Below are 23,646 nucleotides of genomic sequence, written 5' to 3' on the forward strand. Positions count from 1 at the left end.
AAATCTCCCATGCAGAAGAATTCTCTATAATTTTTTTTTTTTTTTGAGACAGGGTCTTCCTGTCCCCCAGACTGGAGTGCAGTGGTGCGATTATGGCTCACTGCAGCCTTGACCTCCTGGGCTCAAGCAATCCTCCTCCCTCAGCCCCCCATGTAGCAGGGACCAAAGGCACACACCACCATGCCTTGCTAATTTTTTAAATTTTTTGACCAAAAATAATTGTAAAAATGTGAGACGCAGTCTCATTTTCTTGCCGAGGCTGGTCTCAGTCTCCTGAGCCCAAGCGATCCTCTCATCTAGGCCTCTCAAAGTGCTGGGATTACAGGTGTAAGCCACTACACCTGGCCAGAATTCTCAATAGTTTATGGATATTCTGTTCTCAAAGGAGTTGAACATAATTCTCCACTCCTTAAGGGTAAGCTTCTTAAGCCCTTAACTTGGCCAGGTGTGATGGGTTACACCTGTAATCCTAGCACTTTGGGAGGCCAAGGCAGGAGGATTGCTTGAGCCCAGGAGTTTGAGACCAGCTTGAGCAGCATGGCAAAAACCCTGTCTCTATAAAATAAATACAGAAAAATTAGCTGGGGGTAGTGGCATGCGCCTGAGTCCTAGCTACTTGTGGGGCTGAGTTTGGAGGATTGCTCGAGCCCAGAAGGTCGAGGCTGCATTGAGCTGAGATTGTACCACTGTTCTCCACCTGGGCGACAGATGAGACTCTATCTCAACAAACAAACAAAAAACAGTAATAAGTCATGTCAATAGTATATACCCTTGACATGGTGTGACAAGAATGTCATTTTACCTCTGTGGTCTTTCTCCTAAAAACAATAACCCTGGTCTAATAATGAGAAAAACATCAGGCAAATCCCAACTGAAGAACATTCTACGAAACAGCAGACCAGTACTCCACAAAACTGTGAAGGTCATCAAAAACAAGGAAAATCTGAGAAAGTGTCATAGCTAAGAGGAGCCTAATGAGACACGATGACTACATATAATATGGTATCCTGGATGAGATTCTGGAACAGAGAAAAGATATTAGGTGAAAAATAAGGAAATCGGGCAGGCACAGTGCCTCACGCCTATAATCCCAGCATTTTAGGAGGCCGAGGTAGGCGGATTACCTGAGGTCAGGAGTGCGAGATCAGCGTGGCCAACATGGTGAAACCCTGTCTTTACTAAAAATACAAAAAAAAAAACAAAAATAGTTGGGTGTGGTGGTGCATGCCTGTAATCCCAGCTATTCAGGAGGCTGAGGCAGGAGAATTGCTTGAACCTGAGAGGTGGAGGTTGCATTGAGCCAAGATCGCACCACTGCCCTCCAGCCTGGGTGACAGAGCAAGACTCCATCTCAAAAAAAAAAAAAAAAGAAAAAAAAAAAGGAAATCTGAATAAAATATGGACTTCACTTAATGATAATGTATCAGTATTGGTTTGTTAATTGTGACAACTGTACAATACTAGTATAAGATGTTAATAATGGGGAACTAGGTTTGGAAACTGTACTATCTTATTAATTTTTCTGTAAACATAAAACTTCTAAAATAAAAAAGCTTTAAAAAATCAATATAAGGTAGCAAATGTCAAGACAGAATGAGATTGATTCATTCATCCAACAAGTATTTCTTGAGTACATATAGTGTGCTAGACAGTTTTCTTGGGAGTAGGGGTGCAGCAATGAACAAAAGGTAGAAAGATCCTTGCCTCTGATGAGTTTACATGAGATAAATGCCAAGCCTTGCAGAACTGATTTATGTTTCCCATCACAGCTTCCTCTCTTAGGAAGGAAGTCCTAGTGGCACTCCAGTGAAAATGTGACCTCATTACTTCTTGTTAAATAAGGGACAAACATGAGCCAGGCCATAGTTTAGCAGTGAGAGGTGAATAAAAAGAGACTTTGAGTAAGAAAGGATAAGTCCTGGGACAGCTGGGAGCCAGCTGGCACAGCCAGTGTTTCCTAATGCCTCCCAAACCCTGGAAGACAGCACAGCCCCCAGAGCCTATATATACCCAGGGAGCACTTGCCAGTCACAGAATGTGACCAGAGGAAAGTCTCTTCCAATTGCTGGTCTAATCCCCTTCACTTTATAGGAGAGGAAACTGAGATCTTATAGTCACAGGGATATCTCTGAATCAACTTTTTAATTTTCACTCCTCTGAGGCTGTAGACATTTATTCTCCTGCTAGACATCATCAAAAATGGAAAGGCTAGATAAATATACTTGCTTAGCATAAGATGTGAACAACAGAAAAGAATCAGAAAAACTAGATATAGAATAAACATCAATGTGGGTTTAATAATATAGGTGATAAGAGTTCCCAAGCTGCTTCTGCTCTATAATCTATCATAGAAACTTAAAAGATACTGCAGGATAAACATACACTTCCTAAAACTGAACAAACTCACTTTAAGGCAGGGGTTCCCAGCTCCCCAACCGCAGGTGGGTACAGGTCTGTGGCCTGTTAGCAACTGGGCAGCACAGCAGGAGGTGAGCAGTGAATGGGCGAGTGAGCGTTACTGCCTCCTGTCAGATCAGCAGTGGCATTAGATTCTCACAGGAGCTCGAGCCCTGTTGTAAACTGCACATGCGAGATATCTAGATTGCACATTCTTTATGAGAATCTAATGCCTGATAATCTGAAGTGGAACAGTTTCATCTCAAAACCATCCACCCCCCCACCAACCAACCCCGTGGAAAAATTGTCATCCATGGAACCGGTTCCTGGTGCCAAAAAGGTTGGGGACAGCTGCTTTGAGGCTACCATAATCGAAATAAAACCATGTTGCTATGCATTACATTGGCTAAGTAAAAGTTTACCGGGGAGCTTAAATGGTATAGAGGATAGAACAGGACTGGATACTCCTTTAAAAGGTAAAATAAAGTAAAAAAGACCAACAACAAAAATATGAAAACTTCAGGGGCAGATTCATACCTAGGTAACAACGGAACAGAGACAGAGCCTATATAAACTAAGAGTTTTATCTGTGTAAGCACAAGCCAAATCCCATCAGGTAACTATGCCATCCTTGAGAAACTCTTTCAGGGCCATCAGCAGCATCCTGAAGCCTGACAATGCCACCCAGGTATCAGTTTTAGAGGCAGCTTATTTCCCTAACAATGCCAGCCCATTCTGCACAAAGTCAGAAATGTGACTGTGCAGCATGCCCAGGGAAAATTACTTTTGAAATTGAGTTTTCAATCTTTTTGTTAGGGATTGTTTTTAAACAACCATCAGGCCAGAAAATGCTTCCATTTTTTATCAGGGGAATGCAGTAGGCATATTAAAGTTGGATTTTAACGAAAAGATAATGAAAGAAGAATGAAAGATTAGAAGAATTAGCTTAACCGCTAACACTGAGCACCCGGACTGCACATTAGAATCACCTGGAGAGCTTTTAAAAATTCTAATGCCCTGGCCCCAGCCCAGACCAATTATATTAAAATCTCTGGGGTGGGACCCAGGCATGAGTATTTTTAAAGCTCTCCAGGTAGTTCCAACGTGCAGCCCAGACAGGAATCCACTGCTCTACACGGAGTTCATCTAAATTTTGAATATCAAATACTTCCCACTAAAGTAGGATAAAATCAGGCGCAGTGGCTCATGCCTATAATCCCCACATTTGGGGAGGCCCAGGCGGGAGGATCACATGAGGTGAGGAGTTTGAAATCAGCCTGAGCAAATAATGAGACTACCTCTCTACAAAAAGTAAAAAATGAGCCAGGCATAGTGGTGTGTACCTGTAGACCCAGCTACTCAGGAGGGTGAGGTGGGAGGATCTCTTGAACATAGGAGTTTGAGGCCGCAGTGAGCTTTGATTGTGCCACTACACTCCAGCCTGGATGACTGAGTGAGAATAAGTCTCTAATAATAGTAATTAATAACAATAGAATAAGATTAAATTAAATTAAAAATTAACAAATAATGAGGCCGGGCCTCACGCCTGTAATCCCAGCACTTTGGGAGGCCAAGGCAGGTGGATCACCTGAGGTCAGGAGTTGGAGACCAGCCTTGCCAACATAGTGAAACCCCATCTCTACTAAAAATACAAAATTAGCCAGGTGTGGTGGCACGTGCCTGTAATCCCAGCTACTCAGGAGGAGGCTGAGGCACGAGAATTGCTTGAACCTGGGAGGCAGAGGTAGGAGTGAGCCGAGATAGCACCATTGCACCCCAGCCTGGGAGACAAGAGCAAAACTCCATCTCAAATAAAATAAAATATTTTAAAAAATAATAAAGCAGGATTAACCAGGCATCCTAGGAGTACGATTACCCTAAAATATCACCCAACTGAATACAAAACTCTGTCATTTTAACAATTTGTCTTTTTAAGTCAAATATACCTAGATTTGACTCTCTTCAGATATTTCCAAAGCAGAGGCAATTACCTCTTAAATTCAGATATTTTTCTTTAATATACTTATGATGAGCATGAACTACAAACTAGCTAAGAATGAGAGTCTAAACCCCACTCTTCCACTCTCCTTGGTTGGCCTTACCAAAAAGAAAAAAATAGTAAAGACAGAGTAACTTCTCTTAAATGTTTCAAAACAAAATAATTAAGATGAATCTCGGTAAACAACCATGAAATTCAGTGAGGTATTTCCTTTATTTTTTAATGGTTACAGACTCAGGGTCTGTCATGGAAATAGCTGCATAGTTTTGACTCTGCCAAATCACTCACTGAAATTACATCACAGGAGGGCTGCCTGTGCCCTGTGGGGGCTCTGAATAGCATGTACCCCTTTGGCCATTTGGGACCTGCCTGCTAAGCTGTGAAGTGGCAGGTTTTTTCCAGTGTACAGACTCTTCCTAATTATATAGCATCATGACAATTTGTCCAGCCTAATTAGGGGAGGTTATCCAACCCTGATTGAGGACACTCAATAAACAATAATGGAAAAGAGAGCTTTAATTGTCCTGAAGCTTGAAATTTCTCCCATGGAAAATATCAGGGGCAGTGGCTAGATTACTGGGTTTCTAAGAAAAGGGTAATTCTCTATACCAGGGAAGGGAGTAAATCTTGAAAGCAGCCATGAAAATAAACATCAAAAACCTCCCAACCCTCAAATGTTATTTGGTCTCTTTCCCTCCAGAAGACATTCAGGTAGTAAAGGGAATGAAATCAACACTCCTTAGTTGCCTGATAGAAATACTAAGTCATTCCAATCAGGAAGATAGTTGTAATTAAGACTACTACACTAGTTGACTTCCAGGTGATGGTGGTGTATTTGTTTCTCAGTATAAAATGGCATGGGAATACTTTTCAACAATAAAAAGAAAGGAAGTACTGTTCTATAATGCCTCATGGATGAACCTCAAAAACATTCTGTGCAGTGAAGGAAGCCCCACAATGTATAATCCCATCTATAAGAAACGACCACTAAGGCAAATCTATAGAGACAGGAAATAGATTAGTGATTGCCTAGGACTAGGAGTGGGAGAAGAGACTGACTGACAATGGCGAGGAGAGATCATTTTGGGGAGGATGAACCTGTTCTGAAATTGGCTTGTGGTGATAGTTGTACAGCTCTGCAAATTTACTAAACATCATTGAACTGCACACTCAAAATGGATGGATTTTATGGCATGTAAATTGTAACTAAATAAAGCTATTTGAAAAAGTTTATATTGTACCAGAAAGGTTAGCGTCTGGGCGTGGGTCTGGTTCTTCCGCTGCCATGCAGGTCGCCTGTCACTAACACTCCTCAAGAGTTCTGCTCCTTCTCCATTTCCATTTGTAAAACGTTAGCAGGATGGTGCGGGGAGAAGGAGAACACATTATCAAATCTGAGATTCTGTGCAGTCACAAGACACCAAGTCTGGGAATTTCGAAAGGCAATCAGGCATAAATTCTTCCTGAGGTGAGAAAGAAGCAAAGGTACCGGCTGCTGGGGTCAGGGCCACCTCACACGCGTGGCTCTAGGCAGGAGCGCAAATGGAACCACTGGGGAAAGTAGGACTCCAGCAGAAACGAAGGCGCAAGGCAGAATCCCTAAGGTCCAACGAGCTAGCAGTCATTTGACAGGGTTTCTAACGAAAACGCGGCATGCGTTTATCAAACCTAGGGTGGTTTTATTTCAGAAGTAGGAACTCTCCACGAGAGCACCAAGTTGAGAAGTTCGGTTCTCAAGCCGCGTGGACCTGACAGCTCTCAGAAGCTCCAGGCCTCGCTGGGTGGGGCGGGTAGCGGCCGCCGCTGCCTCAGCAGCCCTTGTCCCGGCAGAGCAGGGCTGGCGAGGCCGCTGCTGCCGCCGTCGGGGCCGCCGGCCCTCCACACTCGTTGAGACGCCGGCGCGGGGACCTTCGTGCCCCTCTAGGGACTGGCGCCGCGTCCAGGTGGCCGAGCCTGCGCTGCTGGAGGAGGCGCCTCCGCGCCGGCCTCACCCCGGGGCCGGCAGGAGGCGAAGGCGGAGCTGGAAGGTCGCCGCCGGGCCCCGGGGGACCGGCTCCCGCGCTTCCTCCCGCGCCCCCCGCACAGTGCTCATGCGCACGGCCCAGCCTTTATAGCGGCCGCGGGGGCCTTGCCTTCCGCACTCGGGCGCAGCCGGGTGGATCTCGAGCAGGTGCGGAGCCCCGGGCAGCGGGCGCGGGTGCGAGGGATCCCTGACGCCTCTGTCCCTGTTTCTTTGTCGCTCCCAGCCTGTCTGTGGTCGTTTTGGCGCCCCCGCCTCCCCGCGGTGCGGGGTTGCACACCGATCCTGCGCTTGGCTCGATTTGCCGCCGAGGCGCCTCCCAGACCTAGAGGGGCGCTGGCCTGGAGCAGCAGGTCGTCTGTGTCCTCTCTCCTCTGCGCCGCGCCCGGGGGTCCGAAGGGTGCGGGGCTCTGAGGAGGTGACGCGCGGGGCCTCCCGCACCCTGGCCTTGCCCGCATTCTCCCTCTCTCCCAGGTGTGAGCAGCCTATCAGTCACCATGTCCGCAGCCTGGATCCCGGCTCTCGGCCTCGGTGGGTGCGCGCCCCTCACGACCCCGGCCCCTTGCTCCGCTGGGTGGAGGCTGGAGCCAGCCCTCACGCTTCTCTCTTCGCAGGTGTGTGTCTGCTGCTGCTGCCGGGGCCCGCGGGCAGCGAGGGAGCCGGTGAGTGGGGGAGCTGGGGTGCGTCCAGGCGGTCGCAGGGGCTGAGCACCAGCGGGTACAAGCGGGACTCAGATCCAGACCCTTGGGCTTCAGCCCGACCGCCTGAGGAGGAAGGCGCGAAGGTTGGAGCCGCCGCGTGGCGCGCCCGCGTTAACCCCTGCAGCCGATCTGCTCTTGCTCACCTGTTTCTCCCATGGTAGGGGGCCCCTGGGGTCCAGTGGGGGGACGTTCTCCGAGAGCACTAGGAAGAAGGCCTCCTCCAGGCCCACCCACAGCCCCAGACCCCGGGCCCGCTGAGCGCCGGCAGCAGGAGGTCGAGGAAGGAGGACTCCTTGAGCCTCACCGAGGAGCGCACCAGTCCTGGGCTCTGCTGCGTTTGGGGGTGGAGGAGAAGCCGCCCAGACCCGACTTCAGGTTGCCGTAGCCGAGAGAGAGGGAGGCGAACGTCGCTGTCCCACCTTGTTTGACTCGCTAGCTATGTTTCTAGGTGTAACCCCTATAATCAGAAGCACTCGCGGTCTCACTCTACACGCTAGAGAGTTTAAAAAGTTTGTACCACGTGTAGAGGTCCGGGTATGGGTGTGTGGTTTGGTGTATTTTCCACAGTGTAAAAGGCAACGCTTTCCTAAGAGCTACCGTTTGTTTTCCTTGAAAGTAGGAATGAGGGTTAAGTATCCCTCATGGCTGTATTTCTCCCGCTCTACTTAACAAAAGTCAGTGTTCGCAACTAAAGGCGGTCGGTCTTGGCACCGGATTCCGATGCCGCCCCCATCTCAGCGGAAAATGGGAGGAAGGATTAAGGCTGTTTGATGATAGGTATGAGGCTGTTTAGGGGTAAGGATTTTAACCTCTCAGCTCTCTAGACTGCTTCAGAGCTAAGAAATGGGCATTGCGCCTGCATCCTTCCTCTCTTCCATGGAATGTAAGGTACCTGTCACCACAAAGGGCACAGAGGAGGGTGCTTGTCACAGGCAAGGTACTCAGGTGGACAGTATGGCCAGAAAGTATTCCTCTGCCTTGGAAAAAAAAGGTTTTTAAAATTAATATATGTTTTAGAAAGGTTTGGATAACTACAACTTCCCATGTTTGAAAAATAGCATTTAATAACATTAATCTCAATTTAGTATCGACAGTAAATTCACAAATTAACATGTTGTATTATGTTATCTTGTTACTTGTTGCCAAGAGCTTGTCTCTTCCTAGCATCATTTATAGTAAAAACTGATTCTTTGTTGACAGTGTAAAACTTGAGAATATTAACAGTGCTTTCTAAAAATGCATCCGCTGCTTGATAAATCTCTCTGGACAGATCTGGAGCAGAAATAATCAGGTTCAATTAAGATAAAAATGCTGTATTCTGAAGGGATTCACTTTTCTGTTTTCTGTCCTTCGGGAGTTGTAGAATGTTGTTTGGGCAAATTAACCCCACGGCTTTAATTTTCTCATCTATAAAATGAACAATCAAGTTAGATAACTTTCTGTGAATCTAAGCATCTTTTTGTTGGCTTCCTTAACGTGTGAGTTTAAGGATCTGCATTTGTAGGCTAACTAGGATAAATGGTCCTATGAAGGAAAGGATGGCTTTGATTTGTGCACATGTCTATGAAAATGTTCCACAAAGGTTCAATCCAGATTTACTATCTTTACCTCAAGCAACTGTGTACATAGCGTCATCAAAGTTGAGATTTAAAAAAATTTTTTTTTCTTCTGGAGACAAGATCTTATTCTGTAACCCAGGATGGAGTGCAGTGATGCAATCATAGCTCATTGCAAGCTTGAACTCCTGGACTCAAGCAATCCTCCCACCTCAGCCTCTCCAGTGGCGGAGGGTACAGGCATGCACCACCACGTGTGGCCATTTAAAAAAAATTTTTTTTTTAGAAGAGATGCGGTCTTGCTATGTTGTCCAGACTGGTCTTGAGCTCCTGGACTCAAGCAAATCCTCTTGTCTTGGCCTGCTAAAGTGCTGGGATTATAGGCATGAGTCACCACGCCCAGCCAAGATTTTTTATATTTCTATAATTAATATTAAATGACTTTTATTTTCTAGTTCAGATATAGTTCCTATTATGTATTTCCAACCTGGTTAAGAACTGAGAAGCCAGGCACAGTGGCACACCTATAATCCCAGCTACTAGGGAGTTGGAGGTGGATCACTTGAGCTCGGGAATTTGAGCCTAGCTTGGGCAACTTGGCGAGTCCCCATTTCAAAAACAAAAACAAAATAAAAACCCAGAACTTTCACATTAGACTTTTATAGTGGCTGGGGACTATATTAAATTGGAAAACAACCTTGTGGCTTGCCAAAATCTGGAATGGTATGGAAGGGTATATAAGTCAATAGTCATAACTAGAAGTGTAGAAATTAGGGAAGTAAAACTTAAATCTCACACTGTAGTCTCCCCACCACTATGCCCCAAGAAGTCCTAAGAATGCTTACAATATTATCTCCTTTTTCTCCAGCTCCCATTGCTATCACATGTTTTACCAGAGGCTTGGACATCAGGAAAGAGAAAGCAGATGTCCTCTGCCCAGGGGGCTGCCCTCTTGAGGAATTCTCTGTGTATGGGAACATAGTATATGCTTCTGTATCGAGCATATGTGGGGCTGCTGTCCACAGGTAAGCCCAAACACACCAGGGTGGGAGAGAAATGCAAACGTGATTATTTCCTTTCCTGCTTTACCCATCTGGATCCCTTTCCTCCCTGCATTTTTTCTTTTGTTGCCATTGTGGCCACAGATAATGGATATATTTTCATGGTTCTCCTGGATATACTTGAAACACCAAATACACATGGAAAGCTTTCTGACAAAAGGCAAATAGCATTACCTCTTGATGGCTAGATTGCTATGATTCCAAAACATTCCTAATCATGTGATATATTACTGAGTTATTACTATGTGCCACCTATTGTTTTAACTTCCACCACAACTCTACAAGGTAGGTAGAATTTTACTCCAGTTACAGATGAAGAAACTGAACTCAGAGAGTTGTCAAGTATCTTGCCCAAGGTGACTATTGTTAGCAAGTGCCATGCTATCCTGCAGTAGAATAGCCAGTATAATACTTCTAAAAAAATTCAGTCCAAAGGCATGTAGCTAAAGTGAGTATCTTAGGAAAATTGTTTGGTGCTCTGAATTTCTAAGTTGTGGGTAATGGGATATTACAAATGTGTTCTTATCAACACTTAAGAAGTTCAACAGCACAAAACCATTTTTTTTCCAGGCAAATTTTGTTCTTGTGTAAGCAAGTTTTTAAAAGGCTAGCAGCAGCTGGGAGTGGTGGCTCACGCCTGTAATCCCACCACTTTGGGAGGCTGAGGCGGACGGATCACTTGAGGTCAGGAGTTCGAGACCTAGCCAACATGGTGAAACCCTGTCTCTACTAAAAATACAAAAATTAGCCAGGTATGGTGGTGCATGCCTGTAATCCCAGCTACTTGGGAGGCTGAGGCAGGAGAATCACTTGAATCCTGGAGGTGGAGGTTGCAGTGAGCCGAGATCGCGCCACTGCACTCCATCCTGGGCTACAGAGCAAGACGCCATCAAATAAATAAATAAATAAAGCAGAATCTTTAGATGACTTCCCTGATGAGCTATTTTCTTGATTAATCAAAGCAATAGATACAACATGGCACTATAAGTCAGTGGGATGCCCTGAAAAAGTGTGGATAGCATCTCAGCTGCTATTCTTGTGTTACAGGGGAGTAATCAGCAACTCAGGGGGACCTGTACGAGTCTATAGCCTACCTGGTCGAGAAAACTATTCCTCAGTAGATGCCAATGGCATCCAGTCTCAAATGCTTTCTAGATGGTCTGCTTCTTTCACAGTAACTAGTAGGTATAATTATTGTTCTCATTCTGTAATATTCTCCCACCCCCCCAAACGTTTTCTGCTTTTTTTAGCTCAGCCTCTTTAACCTTGATGGAAAAACCTGTGATCAAGACTAAAGCTGACCTATAGAGGTAAACTCTAGGTTAGACTGAGGGGTCAAGTACCCACTGAAGCCAAATTTGGGTGAATAGAAGACAATCTTACTGGCAGATGATGGCAACAGAAACTTGAATTATTTGCAGTCAGAATGCCCGGACACTTACCAAGGAACTGAAAAACTACTAAATACATTTTTGATGATCCTTTGAAGATATAATGGATAAGCATTTTGGTTCTCTGAAACTAGCATGCAGCAGGATGTTTGTAACTACAATCACCATTACCCTATTACATTTGTCATTGTAGAGAGCTCTAAATTAGATTCATAATACTTTGGTAAAGAAGGAAAAGGAAAAAAATAAGCTTATTTTTATTTTAACAGAAGGCAAAAGTAGTACACAGGAGGCCACAGGACAAGCAGTGTCCACAGCACATCCACCAACAGGTATGAACTATGAAACCTATCTCCTAGTTGCCCGGCACAGCATTTGGAAGTTATGAATAAACGTGTTGTTGGTAGAAGCTTTTCTTAAAGAAATTTGATATTAAAGAGAAACAAAGCAAATACCTTAAGTTTACTGGTATATTACATATGGAAACATTCATTATGTGTATATTTTAAAGACGGGGTCTCACTCTGTTGCTCAGGCTGGAGTACAGTGGTGAAATCATAGCTCACTGCAGCCTTAAACTCCTAGGCTCAAGCAATCTTCTCACCTTGGCCTCCTGAGTAGGTGGTACTACAGGCACATGCCACCACACCCAGCCAATTTTTTTTATTTTTTATTTTTTTTATTTTTATTTTTTTAGACAGAGGTCTAGCTATGATGCCCAGGCTGGTTTTGAACTCCTGACCTCAGGCAGTCCTCCCACTTCAGCCTCCCAAAGTTCAGGGATTACAGGCATGAGCCACTGCACCCAGCCTAATAATTCTCTAAAAGTCCTATTTTCTCCCAGATTTGATAAACCACGCCTAAGAACTGGTCAAAGTACCATGAACTTCTAGTTCCATTTGCTTCATTAAATTCCTTTAATTACTGCACTGTCATGTGACTAAAAGGAATGTGTGTCTATTGTAAGAAATAGCCAGGGATCCCCTTTTGTATGACGATGGCAGTTTTAAAGTCAAAGATATTAAGAACATTAGGATTTATTGTTGAGTTCCTGCCTCACCTGTGGGTTTGGGGTATTAAAGTCCTGGATTAGGGCATATCAAATATGTAGGCCTACATACTGATTTGTTTATTTGTTGGGTCATTGCTTTCCCTAGTCCAGAAAATCCTGAGGAAATTAATTTTTTTAAAAAAGTTCTTTCAAGAATGGCACTCTGTTGTTATGAGCTTCTCCCCATGTGGGTTTCTTGCTATGTAACTGTCTTCCTTTTGTTAATGCCAAGTGCATCTTTTATTTCAGGTAAACGACTAAAGAAAACACCCGAGAAGAAGACTGGCAATAAAGGTAAGAATCAAGATCTCCATTTGGGAAGGTAGCATTTTCCCTCCCTCCTCTTGAGACTGCTAATGAGGGGACTGGTTTGGTTGTTCGCAGATTGTAAAGCAGACATTGCATTTCTGATTGATGGAAGCTTTAATATTGGGCAGCGCCGATTTAATTTACAGAAGAATTTTGTTGGAAAAGTGGCTCTAATGTTGGGAATTGGAACAGAAGGACCACATGTGGGCCTTGTTCAAGCCAGGTACCAACCTTGTTAAAATGGGAGATTAAAAAAATATATATTTTGTAATTGACACATAATAATTATATATACTTATGGGGTACATAGTGATGTTTTCATACATACAATGTATAGTGGTCAAATCAGAGTAATTAGCATATCCATCACCTCAAACATTGATCATTTCTTTGTGTTGGATACATTCAAAATCAAATGAGGCCGGGTGCAGTGGCTCACGCCTGTAATTTCAGCACTTTGGAGGCCAAGTGGGTGTGTGGATCACCTGAGGTCAGGAGTTCAAAACCAGTCTGGCCAACATGTGAAACACCGTCTCTACTAAAAATACAAAAATTAGCCAGATGTGGTGGCATGCACCTGTAATTCTAGCTACTTGGGAGGCTGAGGCAGGAGAATCACTTGGACTCGGGAGGCAGAGGTTACAATGAGCCAAGATTGCACCACTGCACTCCAGCCTGGGCAACAGTGAGACTATGTCTCAAAAAAAAAAAAAAAAAGAAAAGAAAAAAATCAAATGAGAGGAGATTTGAATGAGTCTTGAATGATGACAAATGATCAGTTCTTTTAGTGGGTACATGTCAGTTCAGTATAAACATTTGAGTTATGGACACACTGGGTTCCCAAACTGTACGTTCAGGATCTAAGACTGCCTGGGCAGACTGAGTAGATCTGAGTGCCTCCTTTTTGGAATAAAAGAATTTAGAAAACTGTGTGCTATCTATATAAGAACCAGAAGGTAGACTGGAGAGTCCTGTTGCTTACACAAGTCACCTCTGCTTATCTACTCTGCTCAATTCCTAATTTCTCTCTTCTGAAGGAAGAAGCAGTGATATGTCTATTCCACCTCCCTATTCTGTTATTCTTTTTAGCTCTTTCCATATTCTCTTGGTTGGTGATCTGAAGCACGACCTTTCTATTTTATTCATTTAAAAATATTTATTAATTGCTGGCCAGGTGCGGTGGCTCACGCCTGTAATCCCAGCACTTTGGGAGGCCAAGGCAGGTGGATCACGGGGTCAGGAGATTGAGACCATCCTGGCTAACACGGGGAAACCCCATCTCTACTAAAAATACAAAAAAAAAAAAAATTAGCCAGGCGTGGTGGCAGGCGCCTGTAGTCCCAGCTACTCGGGAGGCTGAGGCAGGAGAATGGCGTGAACCCAGGAGGTGGAGCTTGCAGTGAGCCAAGATCGCGCCACTGCACTCCAGCCTGGGCAACAGAGCAAGACTCTGTTTCAAAAAATAAAAATAAAAATAAATAAATAAATATTTATTTATTTATTGCTTTTAGAAATAGAATATGCTTATTATAGAAAGCTTGAAAATACATAGAGCACAAAAAAAGAAATGCTCTAAATCATATGCCCTAGAGATAATCACTATAAAATGGTTTTTTTTTTTTTTTTTTTTTTTTTTTGAGACGGAGTTTTGCTCTGTCACCGAGGCTGGAATGCAATGGCACGATCTTTGTTCACTACAACCTCCGCCTCCTGGATTTAAGTGATTCTCCTGCCTCAGCCTCCTGAGTAGCTGGGATCACAGGTGTGCACTACTACGCCTGGCTAATTTTTGTATTTTTAGTAGAGACAAGGTTTCACCATGTTGGCCAGCCTGGTCTCGAGCTCCTGACCTCAGGTGATCCACCTGCCTTGGCCTCCCAAAGTGCTAGGATTACAGGTGTGAGCTACCACGCCTGGCCCCTTCAGTATTTTAAGGAAATATTTGACTGTATTTTTTTTAAAAACTCAGACTATTAAAAATGCCCTGCATCCTGTTTTTTTCATCCTTTAGTATTTTTAGCATTTTCTCATATCACAAATATTCATCAAAAATATTTCATAATATTCCGCTGCATGATTAGTCATTCTTTTTTATTATTTCTTCACTACATTACACACTACACTGTGATGAACATCCTTATATCATCTTTGTGCCCATCTCTGATTATTTCATCAGGTTAGATTTCTAAAAGTGAGGTTCTGACTTAAAGCCTCTGATATAAATAGTGAAATTGAGCCATGCACAGTGGCTCATGCCTGTAGTGCCAGCTGCTCAGGAGGCTGAGGTGTGAGGATCTCTCAAGCCCAGGAGTTCAAAGCTGCAGTGAGCTATGATGGCACCACTCTACTCCAGCCTGGACAACAGAGAAAGACCCCATCTCTAAAAAAACAAATAAATAGCGAAATTGCTTCCTAGAAAGGTGAAGTAGTTTAAACTACTATCAGCAGTGTGTAAGGTTGTATAAACAGTGCTATTACAAATATTAATTTCCATTTCATTTCTGTTATTTTTTACAAGTGGCTCTGCTCTTAGATTAGATAGAATTTTTTTGGCATGAGAAGAAAATTTAACTGTTTTAACATAATTTAACCATTTGTCTCTCACCCTTAAAAAAATGTGTTCCTTGTTTCATTGACTTATGGTATCACATTTATACCTGAGTTTGAGCAAGTCTATTTCTTTGATTCATATGCTAATCCTTACATATTTTTTTCTACACTGCTTTGATTATCACAGTTTTATTGCACATTTTAACATCCCATGAGGCAAATTCCCCTGCAGTACTTTTTGTCTTGTACTTTTTTCTGACTACTTTGACCCAATTCTTTTTGAAGATGAATTCTTCATTACCTTGTAGACTCATACAAAGTTTTGTAGTTTTTCTGTTTTAGAAAGACCATTAGAATAGGTAAACCATGTCAAGTTTATATGTAAGTCAAAGAACAGAATATATCAAGGATACAAAAATGAGACTAATTTCATAAGTCATAATCTGGATAGTTGAAAAGTGACCACAAGTGAAAAGGTTTTCAACCCATGAAATCTGATTTTATGACCCAATATTCCATCAGGTATGTATGCAGAAATACAGTCAGTGTTCTACTTCTCCCTCAAAAAATCTTGAATAAAATGGCTACTGATAATGCTAAGATCTTAAATTTTGCACTAGGAAATACTGACTCATCTAGAAACTAAACACAACAGATTGTGCTGTGGTTGTTTATACTCAAAACGGTCTCTGCTGAACACAGAGTAGTTATATAAAAGTGAGCTGAAATTCCTTTAATATTAAATATAGGAAATGAGATCTCAAAACTCTTACAATACACATAATTTTAAGGTCCACAAATGTCATTGTCATTATAAGAAAAACTCAATATTGTAACTTTATAATCCATTTCACCTTTGTCCCTTTAAAAAAATGTTGACTGTCACATCAATGAAATTGTTTCTCCTGAACAGAGAGCTCTGAGTTAATAGATCCACACTACTTAGAGCCTCTGGGGTCCCACACTGGAACAGACCCTAGTCTCATACCCAGCCACTTCCTCATTTAGTTTAGCTACCTGGTGCCCAACTCTGCGGACTTCTGTTAAACCCGAGGCTCTGAGCCAAGCCCGATTTCAAGTTCTCTGTATAGTTTAGGCATGGACTTTGCAGCCAGACAACTTGAACTTAAAATGCAGCTGTGTTTCATCAGGCAAACTCCCTAAATGCTCTGAGACTCAGTTTCTTCATTTACGTAATTGGGATAATTCCAACCTTATAGAGCTATGATGAAATGAGGTTTTACATGTGTTATGCTTTTGGCTTATTACCCAGAATATAATAAATCCTCAATATGGCAATTATTTGTTACACCTCTGAAATATCTCCAATAATTCAAGTAAGGATGCAATGCCTCAGTTGACTATGTACTATGGAATTAAGAAAGAAACTTGTGTGTTGTCTGGTTTTAAAACTGTTTTTTAAGGCATGTAATGTTGCTTATTTTACCTTTTTAATTCTCCCTGAATAACATTTTCTTTCTTCCACTCAGTGAACATCCCAAAATAGAATTTTACTTGAAAAACTTTACATCAGCCAAAGATGTTTTGTTTGCCATAAAGGAAGTAGGTTTCAGAGGGGGTAATTCCAATACAGGTAAGTAGATTTTGATACCTGGGATGTAACATAGGAGAGGGTTATCAGTGATCAGACATGTAAAACAGTATTATGCTATTTTATATGAGCAGATGTGAAATCCTCCTGGAACTGAAATCTTGGCTAGGTCTGCATTTGATCATCTGAGATAAATTTTCAATTTATAATGGAAGTATACCAAAGTGTTGATATTTCTTATTTTAAAAAATATAAAGCATGGTGATTTAGAATTCTCATACATTGGATTGACTAGATATAACATTGGAGAAGTATCTCTTTGTAATGCTAAAAAGAAGTGAAAATCAACAGACTTATCTAATGAATGCAGATGTGGCAGAAAGAATGAGTAGCACTACTGTTGACTCTGAAGAGAGACTTCTTAGAGGTACTAATCAGTCACCAAAGGACTACATAGAGAGCACATGCATGGAAGTGGGAATCAGTTTTGTGTTTCTAACTGGCGATTGATGTGGGGTAAACAAATGTGAGGCTTCTAGGAGGTGGAGGGGGAACTAATATGGCTTGTGAAGATAAATAGGCCTGGTAGATAATTAAACTTTCCCAGCTGATGCATCTGTTACAGAACTGGGTTCTATATAATTCTTTTTTGTGTGCCCCGCCCCACTGCCAGTTCTATATATAATTCTTAAACTTTGCAGCATCAAATGCTACAGGGAAACAGAAATGTGGTTTGAGCAGTGGTAAAGGCTATTTGTTTGCTTCTTTTTCAAATTTAGGAAAAGCCTTGAAGCATACTGCTCAGAAATTCTTCACGGTAGATGCTGGAGTAAGAAAAGGGATCCCCAAAGTGGTGGTGGTATTTATTGATGGTTGGCCTTCTGATGACATCGAGGAAGCAGGCATTGTGGCCAGAGAGTTTGGTGTCAATGTATTTATAGTTTCTGTGGCCAAGCCTATCCCTGAAGAACTGGGGATGGTTCAGGATGTCACATTTGTTGACAAGGTAAAGTGGTGAGGGTTATCTTCTGTTACAGTGATGGGTATTCCATTTTGGACCTCTAAGTGCAGTGCTGACTGCCTCTTATCTAGATTAACTTGAAACATTCAGGATTTTCCAGTTTTTAAGAAGAAACAACTTTTGATCCTTTTGGATATCTTTTATGTGTCTCCCCCATTAGGCTGTCTGTCGGAATAATGGCTTCTTCTCTTACCACATGCCCAACTGGTTTGGCACCACAAAATACGTAAAGCCTCTGGTACAGAAGCTGTGCACTCATGAACAAATGATGTGCAGCAAGACCTGTTATAACTCAGTGAACATTGCCTTTCTAATTGATGGCTCCAGCAGTGTTGGAGATAGCAATTTCCGCCTCATGCTTGAATTTGTTTCCAACATAGCCAAGACTTTTGAAATCTCAGACATTGGTGCCAAGATAGCTGCTGTACAGTTTACTTATGATCAGCGCACGGAGTTCAGTTTCACTGACTATAGCACCAAAGAGAATGTCCTAGCTGTTATCAGAAACATCCGCTATATGAGTGGTGGAACAGCTACTGGTGATGCCATTTCCTTTACTGTTAGAAATGTGTTTGGCCCTATAAGGGAGAGCCCCAACAAGAACTTCCTAGTAATTGTCACAGATGGGCAGTCCTATGATGATGTCCAAGGCCCTGCAGCTGCTGCACATGATGCAGGTAAGGTCCTTGTTCTTTATAGGAGAAGGGAACAGAAAAAACGGTTCAGTGAATTTAGGAGTAAATAAAAATTTAAGCATTTATTTCATTAAACAAACACCTGTGGCTTTACCTGATATTAACTGTTAAAGCAGCCCTACTCATCTCATTCTACAGATAAGGAAGCAAACTTCCTGGAAATGACATTTCTAGTAAGTGGCAAGGCCAAGATCCAAACCCAGGCATTCTGGCTCCAGAGTGCACATTCCTAACCACTGTATTGTTGGGAGAATTGCCATGAGAACCATGTCACATTAAGGAAACATGCTTATACATATACAATTAAGGTGCTCATATTTAGCTCAAACTTGGACTATATCTCCAAATAGCCAGCTTATAACCTACCATGAATCTGCCATTCAGTAATTTATCCTAACTTTCTTGTGTATGAAACAGGTAATTGCTCTGTCACCAGGCTGGAGTGCAGTGGCATGTAGTGAGCTACAACCTCCAACTATTGGGCTCAAGCAATCCTCCTATGTCAGCCTTCCAAATAGCTAGGACGACAGGCACATGCCACTGCCCCTGGCTAATTTTTAAATTTTTTTTTGGAGAGACGGGGGTCTCACTTTGTTGCCCAGGCTGGTCTCAAACTCCTGGGCTCAAGCGATCCTCACACCTTGGCCTCCCAAAGTGCTGGGATTACAGGCATAAGCCACCACACCCAACCCTAACTTTTATTTTAGTCAAGTTTTGTCTGGCATGAGTTTCCTAAGATAAGGTCTCCCATAGACTTTACCTATCCCATCAAAATTTCCTTGGCCAGGTGCAGTGGCTCACATCTGTAATTCAGCACTTTGGGAGGCTGAGGTGGGCGGGATCACCTGAGGTCAGGAGTTCAAGACCAGCCGGGCCAACATGGTAAAACCCAGTCTCTATTAAAAATACAAAAATTAGCCGGGTGTAGTAACATACACCTGTAATCCCAGCTACTCAGGAGGCTGAGGCACGAGAACCACTTGAACCCAGGAGGCAGAGGTTGCAATGAACCGAGATCGTGCCATTGTACTCCAGCCTGGGCGACAGAGTGAGATTCTGTCTCAAAAAGAAAAAAAAAAAAACAAAAAACTTCCCCCCCCCCCGCTTAAGATAATAAAAACACACTCTGGTGTTATGAAAGGGTATAAGAAGGGTTTCTTTCTTCCTCACCCCAGCCTTAATATTACTTTTGGCACAGGCCTCGTTCCTGAAGACATTAACGTAATGTGTTAGAGATCAAGTAGGCCAACAAAAAGCTAAGATTCCCTTTCTGAGGATATAACTGAGTGACAGGAGGGAAGAATCAATGGACTTGCTTTTTTAAATACTCTTCTGTACCTCATTTTCCCTACTTAATTCCTAATGACATAACCTTTTTCCTTTCTACACATTAGTACCTCTGCCAATGTACTCACATATTTTTACAGATACTGATGAAAGATTATTCTTAAAACAGAGAACACATGCAATTTAAGTTCCACATCTAGCTTGTAAAAAGTATTTTTTATACATCAGCAACTAGCCTGTGAAGTAAAGACCTGTTTACTATCATATTCCTTAATACTTAGCTTACTGAACTTATAGTTAACAGGATTGTATTCAGGCTATAAAGTGATTAGGTTGATTAAAGTTCAGGAGGCTGGACTACACCAATATTGATTCGTGAAAATTATCCCTTAGTGATATTGAAAGTTGCAAAAGCCAGAAAATAGGGTAGGATTTTAGGGGTAGATCACAACAGTTTTTATTTATTTTCAGGGTCTTGCTCTGTCACCCAGGCTGGAGTACAGTGGTGTGATTATTTTTTTTTTAACTGTAATTATATGCTGGGCTTGAGCTAAACAATCTGAACTAGAATGTAGAACTGAAAAGAAGTGAGGAAAACTGAGGGGGAGGAAAAAAATATTTTGACTTTTTTTTTTTTTTTTAACCAGGGAGTGAGAGTCAGGAAAAGGAGACTGGAACAATTGGACATTGTTCCAAGTAGCTTTTACATCATCTAAACCTGCTGCATATCTTAGGTATTTACCACTCTGAGCACTGTATACCACTAGAAGGGGAATGAAACCTTAGATCTGTAGAGGAAAACTATTACAGAAACTCCAAAAGTTATAGAAAATTGCACCCAGCATTAGATAGATGGTACTTTACACTAAGAATCTGCTAAATGAGGCCAGGTGTGGTGGCTTATGCCTGTAATCCCAGCACTTTGGGAGGCCAAGGCAGATGGATCGCTTGAGCCCTGGAGTTTGAGATGAGACCAGCCTGAACAACATGGTGAAACCCCATCTCTACAAAGAAATTTAAAAATTAGCTGGGCTTAGTGGCATGCGCCTGCAGTCCCAGCTACTCGAGGATGGGGGTGCTGAGGAGGATCGTTTGAGCCCAGGAAGTTGAGGCTGCAGTGAGCCTTGATTGTACCACTGCACTCCAGCATGGGCAAAAGAGCCAGACCCTGTCTGAGAAAAAAAAAAGATTAAATGAAAACTTCTACAATTGGGATTGGGGTGAATCCAACTAACGTATTATTACCCTAAATGTACAGTTGTACTAAAAGCCTTCTAGTAACTAAAGTGAATGGAAATAGAATACCTCAATGAAACTGGAAGAAATTACTCCAGTTTCATAAGATCCCTCTTGGGCAGTACTTTTTAGTCACTAGTTTTGCTTTGGGATTATAGGCTGACATTTTCTGATTATTAGACAGTTTGCCAATATAAAGATTGAAATGGAAGAGGATTTTTCATTATCAGAGGACTAGTCACCATTCCTCAAACAATGCAACCTTTGAACACTTTTGCTATTTACTTATCCCATCTCTTGTGCCATTCTTCCTTGCTTTAATGGATTGTGACTCTGACTCCAGTATACTGTTTGATGCAGGCCAACCTCATACGGAAAATTTTCACCATCTGCATTTACTGTAGGATTTTAAAAAAGATACTGTGGATCAGGTTAAAAGTTTTCTTCTATTCCTAGTTTATAGGTGTGTTCTGTCATTAATGGATATTGAACTTTATCAAATTATTTCTTATCAGTGATGACTTACCTGTTAATGTGGTGAATTACAGATATAGCAGAATTTCTGGTTTGGACCACTCTTTTGCCACTCTCGTCACAATGACTGTGAAAACTTAATTTGTTCAGGGGATTTAATTGTCCAGAAATTAGTAAGCAGTTTTCGCTGCAACTATGTAACAGTGTATGGAAAACATATAGACATAATTCCATATATTAGCTAGACCTGATTTTCAATTCACTTTAAAATGTTTTCATTGTAGGAATCACTATCTTCTCTGTTGGTGTGGCTTGGGCACCTCTGGATGACCTGAAAGATATGGCTTCTAAACCGAAGGAGTCTCATGCTTTCTTCACAAGAGAGTTCACAGGATTAGAACCAATTGTTTCTGATGTCATCAGAGGCATTTGTAGAGATTTCTTAGAATCCCAGCAATAATGGTAACATTTTGACAACTGAAAGAAAAAGTACAAGGGGATCCAGTGTGTAAATTGTATTCTCATAATACTGAAATGCTTTAGCATACTAGAATCAGATACAAAACTATTAAGTATGTCAACAGCCATTTAGGCAAATAAGCACTCCTTTAAAGCCGCTGCCTTCTGGTTACAATTTACAGTGTACTTTGTTAAAAACACTGCTGAGGCTTCATAATCATGGCTCTTAGAAACTCAGGAAAGAGGAGATAATGTGGATTAAAACCTTAAGAGTTCTAACCATGCCTACTAAATGTACAGATATGCAAATTCCATAGCTCAATAAAAGAATCTGATACTTAGACCAAAAGCAACATTCGTTCTCTAACCATTCTGTATTGATTATATAAGCAAAATGAAAAGAGAAACTTAAATGAACACAGCTCTTTAACATGGTTCAGGTATACATATTTTGACCCAAGTGGATATTTTCTTAAAACCAATCAATAATAGCTAGCTATTACTGCAGACTATAACATCTGGATATAGAAAGGAGACCTGTATCAAACTGCTTTTGTAGTGTGTTTTCATAACAACTTATGACTAAAAATATCACACTGAATAAGAGAGCAGGATTGCCAGGTATTTTTCTATTTCTCTCCTTAATTTCATATGTATATAGATATATTTGGCTTATATTCTAAGTCACCTAAGTACTTAAAAGTTAAGTTGGTGAAGTATTTACTGACTGCTTATAAACATTTAAAGACAAAGACATTTCAAATAACTGCAGAAAAAATATTGTAGTTTGAATATTTAAGCAATAAAACTGCTAGTGAGTTATTGTAAGCTGGCTTACTTTTATTACTTCAAGTGTCTCCCCTGAGGATATGGTAAAAATTCATGTGGAAAGACCAATCTGAATTGTTTTTTAAATCATGTAATAATACCAAGAATATTTTTTCTTTGATTCAATTATTTATTGAGGCCAAGCACAGTGGCTCATGCCTGTAATCCCAGCACTTTGGGAGGCTGAAGCAGGAGGACTGCTTGAGGCCAAGAATTCAAGACCAGCCTGGGCAACATAGTGAGAACCCCCTCTACAAAAAAGGAAAAAAAATTAGCCGGGTGGGATGGTGCATGCCTGTAGTCTGAGCTACTCGGGAGGCTGAGGTGGGAGGACTGCTTGAGCCGAGGAGGTCAAGGCTACAGTGAGCCATGATCACACCACTGCACTCCAGCTTGGGTGACAGAGCAAGACCCTATCTCCAAAATAAAAAAAAAAATAAAAAGGCACAAGTTTATTGAATACCTACTGTCCTAGGCATTATACACAGCCACTACCTGATTAAACAGTATAAGATATTTTTGAGTACTTGCTTCACCAGAAATGTTTTGTAATTGACATCATTTTTTACTTAAAAATGCTTGTGAAGTTGGTTCCTATGAAAGGAGAACATCCAGGACTCCCTTAATGTGACTTAGATGATTCGCTTACCAAGACCTCTCCCAAAAGACAGAGGTGCTCTATCATCCCACCTTGTCTGTCTTTTCTAAAGATAGGTCCTATCTCCTCCTCTCATCCACCTAAGCCCCCTGAAAAAGGTGTTAACTGGTTAGAATAATATACTCCAGTAAATCTTCTGAGTCTTACAATTTTATACCCTGCATAAGAGGAATAAAAGGACTACACGCAGGGAGAAACAAACTGGAATTGACTTTTTCACTACATAAAAATTTGAATTTGAAAATAGAGTTTGAGAAGACAACCTCCCCTTTTATAAAATGCTTCAAACATGACTGAATCATGTAACAGGGATAATTTTAATTAAACATCATAAAAACTGGGTTTAGCATAGTATGATTTTTCCCCAGTAAGTAGACCAAAAACTCTCAGCTAGGAGTAGA

The 23,646-nt window shown here is 41.9% G+C and overlaps 1 protein-coding gene across 1 annotated transcript; it reads left to right on the plus strand.

The window, feature by feature from the left end:
* Positions 1 to 6,358: 6,358 nt before the first annotated feature.
* Positions 6,359 to 22,587, plus strand: COCH (cochlin). Its single transcript, XM_001171057.5, has 12 exons — positions 6,359 to 6,566; positions 6,891 to 6,947; positions 7,031 to 7,078; positions 9,542 to 9,698; positions 10,782 to 10,915; positions 11,395 to 11,457; positions 12,426 to 12,470; positions 12,561 to 12,708; positions 16,526 to 16,629; positions 17,367 to 17,593; positions 17,769 to 18,285; positions 21,585 to 22,587. Exons 2-12 carry the CDS (start codon positions 6,914 to 6,916, stop codon positions 21,758 to 21,760), a joined length of 1,653 nt encoding a protein of 550 aa, XP_001171057.1. The 5' UTR covers positions 6,359 to 6,566; positions 6,891 to 6,913; the 3' UTR covers positions 21,761 to 22,587.
* Positions 22,588 to 23,646: the final 1,059 nt, after the last annotated feature.

Source organism: Pan troglodytes, chromosome 15 (assembly GCF_028858775.2).
Source record: "Pan troglodytes isolate AG18354 chromosome 15, NHGRI_mPanTro3-v2.0_pri, whole genome shotgun sequence".
Lineage (NCBI taxonomy): Eukaryota > Metazoa > Chordata > Mammalia > Primates > Hominidae > Pan > Pan troglodytes.

Excerpts from the sequence above, each read along its gene's own strand:
- COCH (XM_001171057.5), top strand. The coding sequence starts at position 6,914 with ATGTCCGCAGCCTGGATCCCGGCTCTCGGCCTCG. Across the intron at positions 7,079-9,541 it reads CGCGGGCAGCGAGGGAGCCG|CTCCCATTGCTATCACATGT; the intron begins GTGAGTGGGGGA and ends CTTTTTCTCCAG. Across the intron at positions 16,630-17,366 it reads AGGGGGTAATTCCAATACAG|GAAAAGCCTTGAAGCATACT; the intron begins GTAAGTAGATTT and ends TTTCAAATTTAG.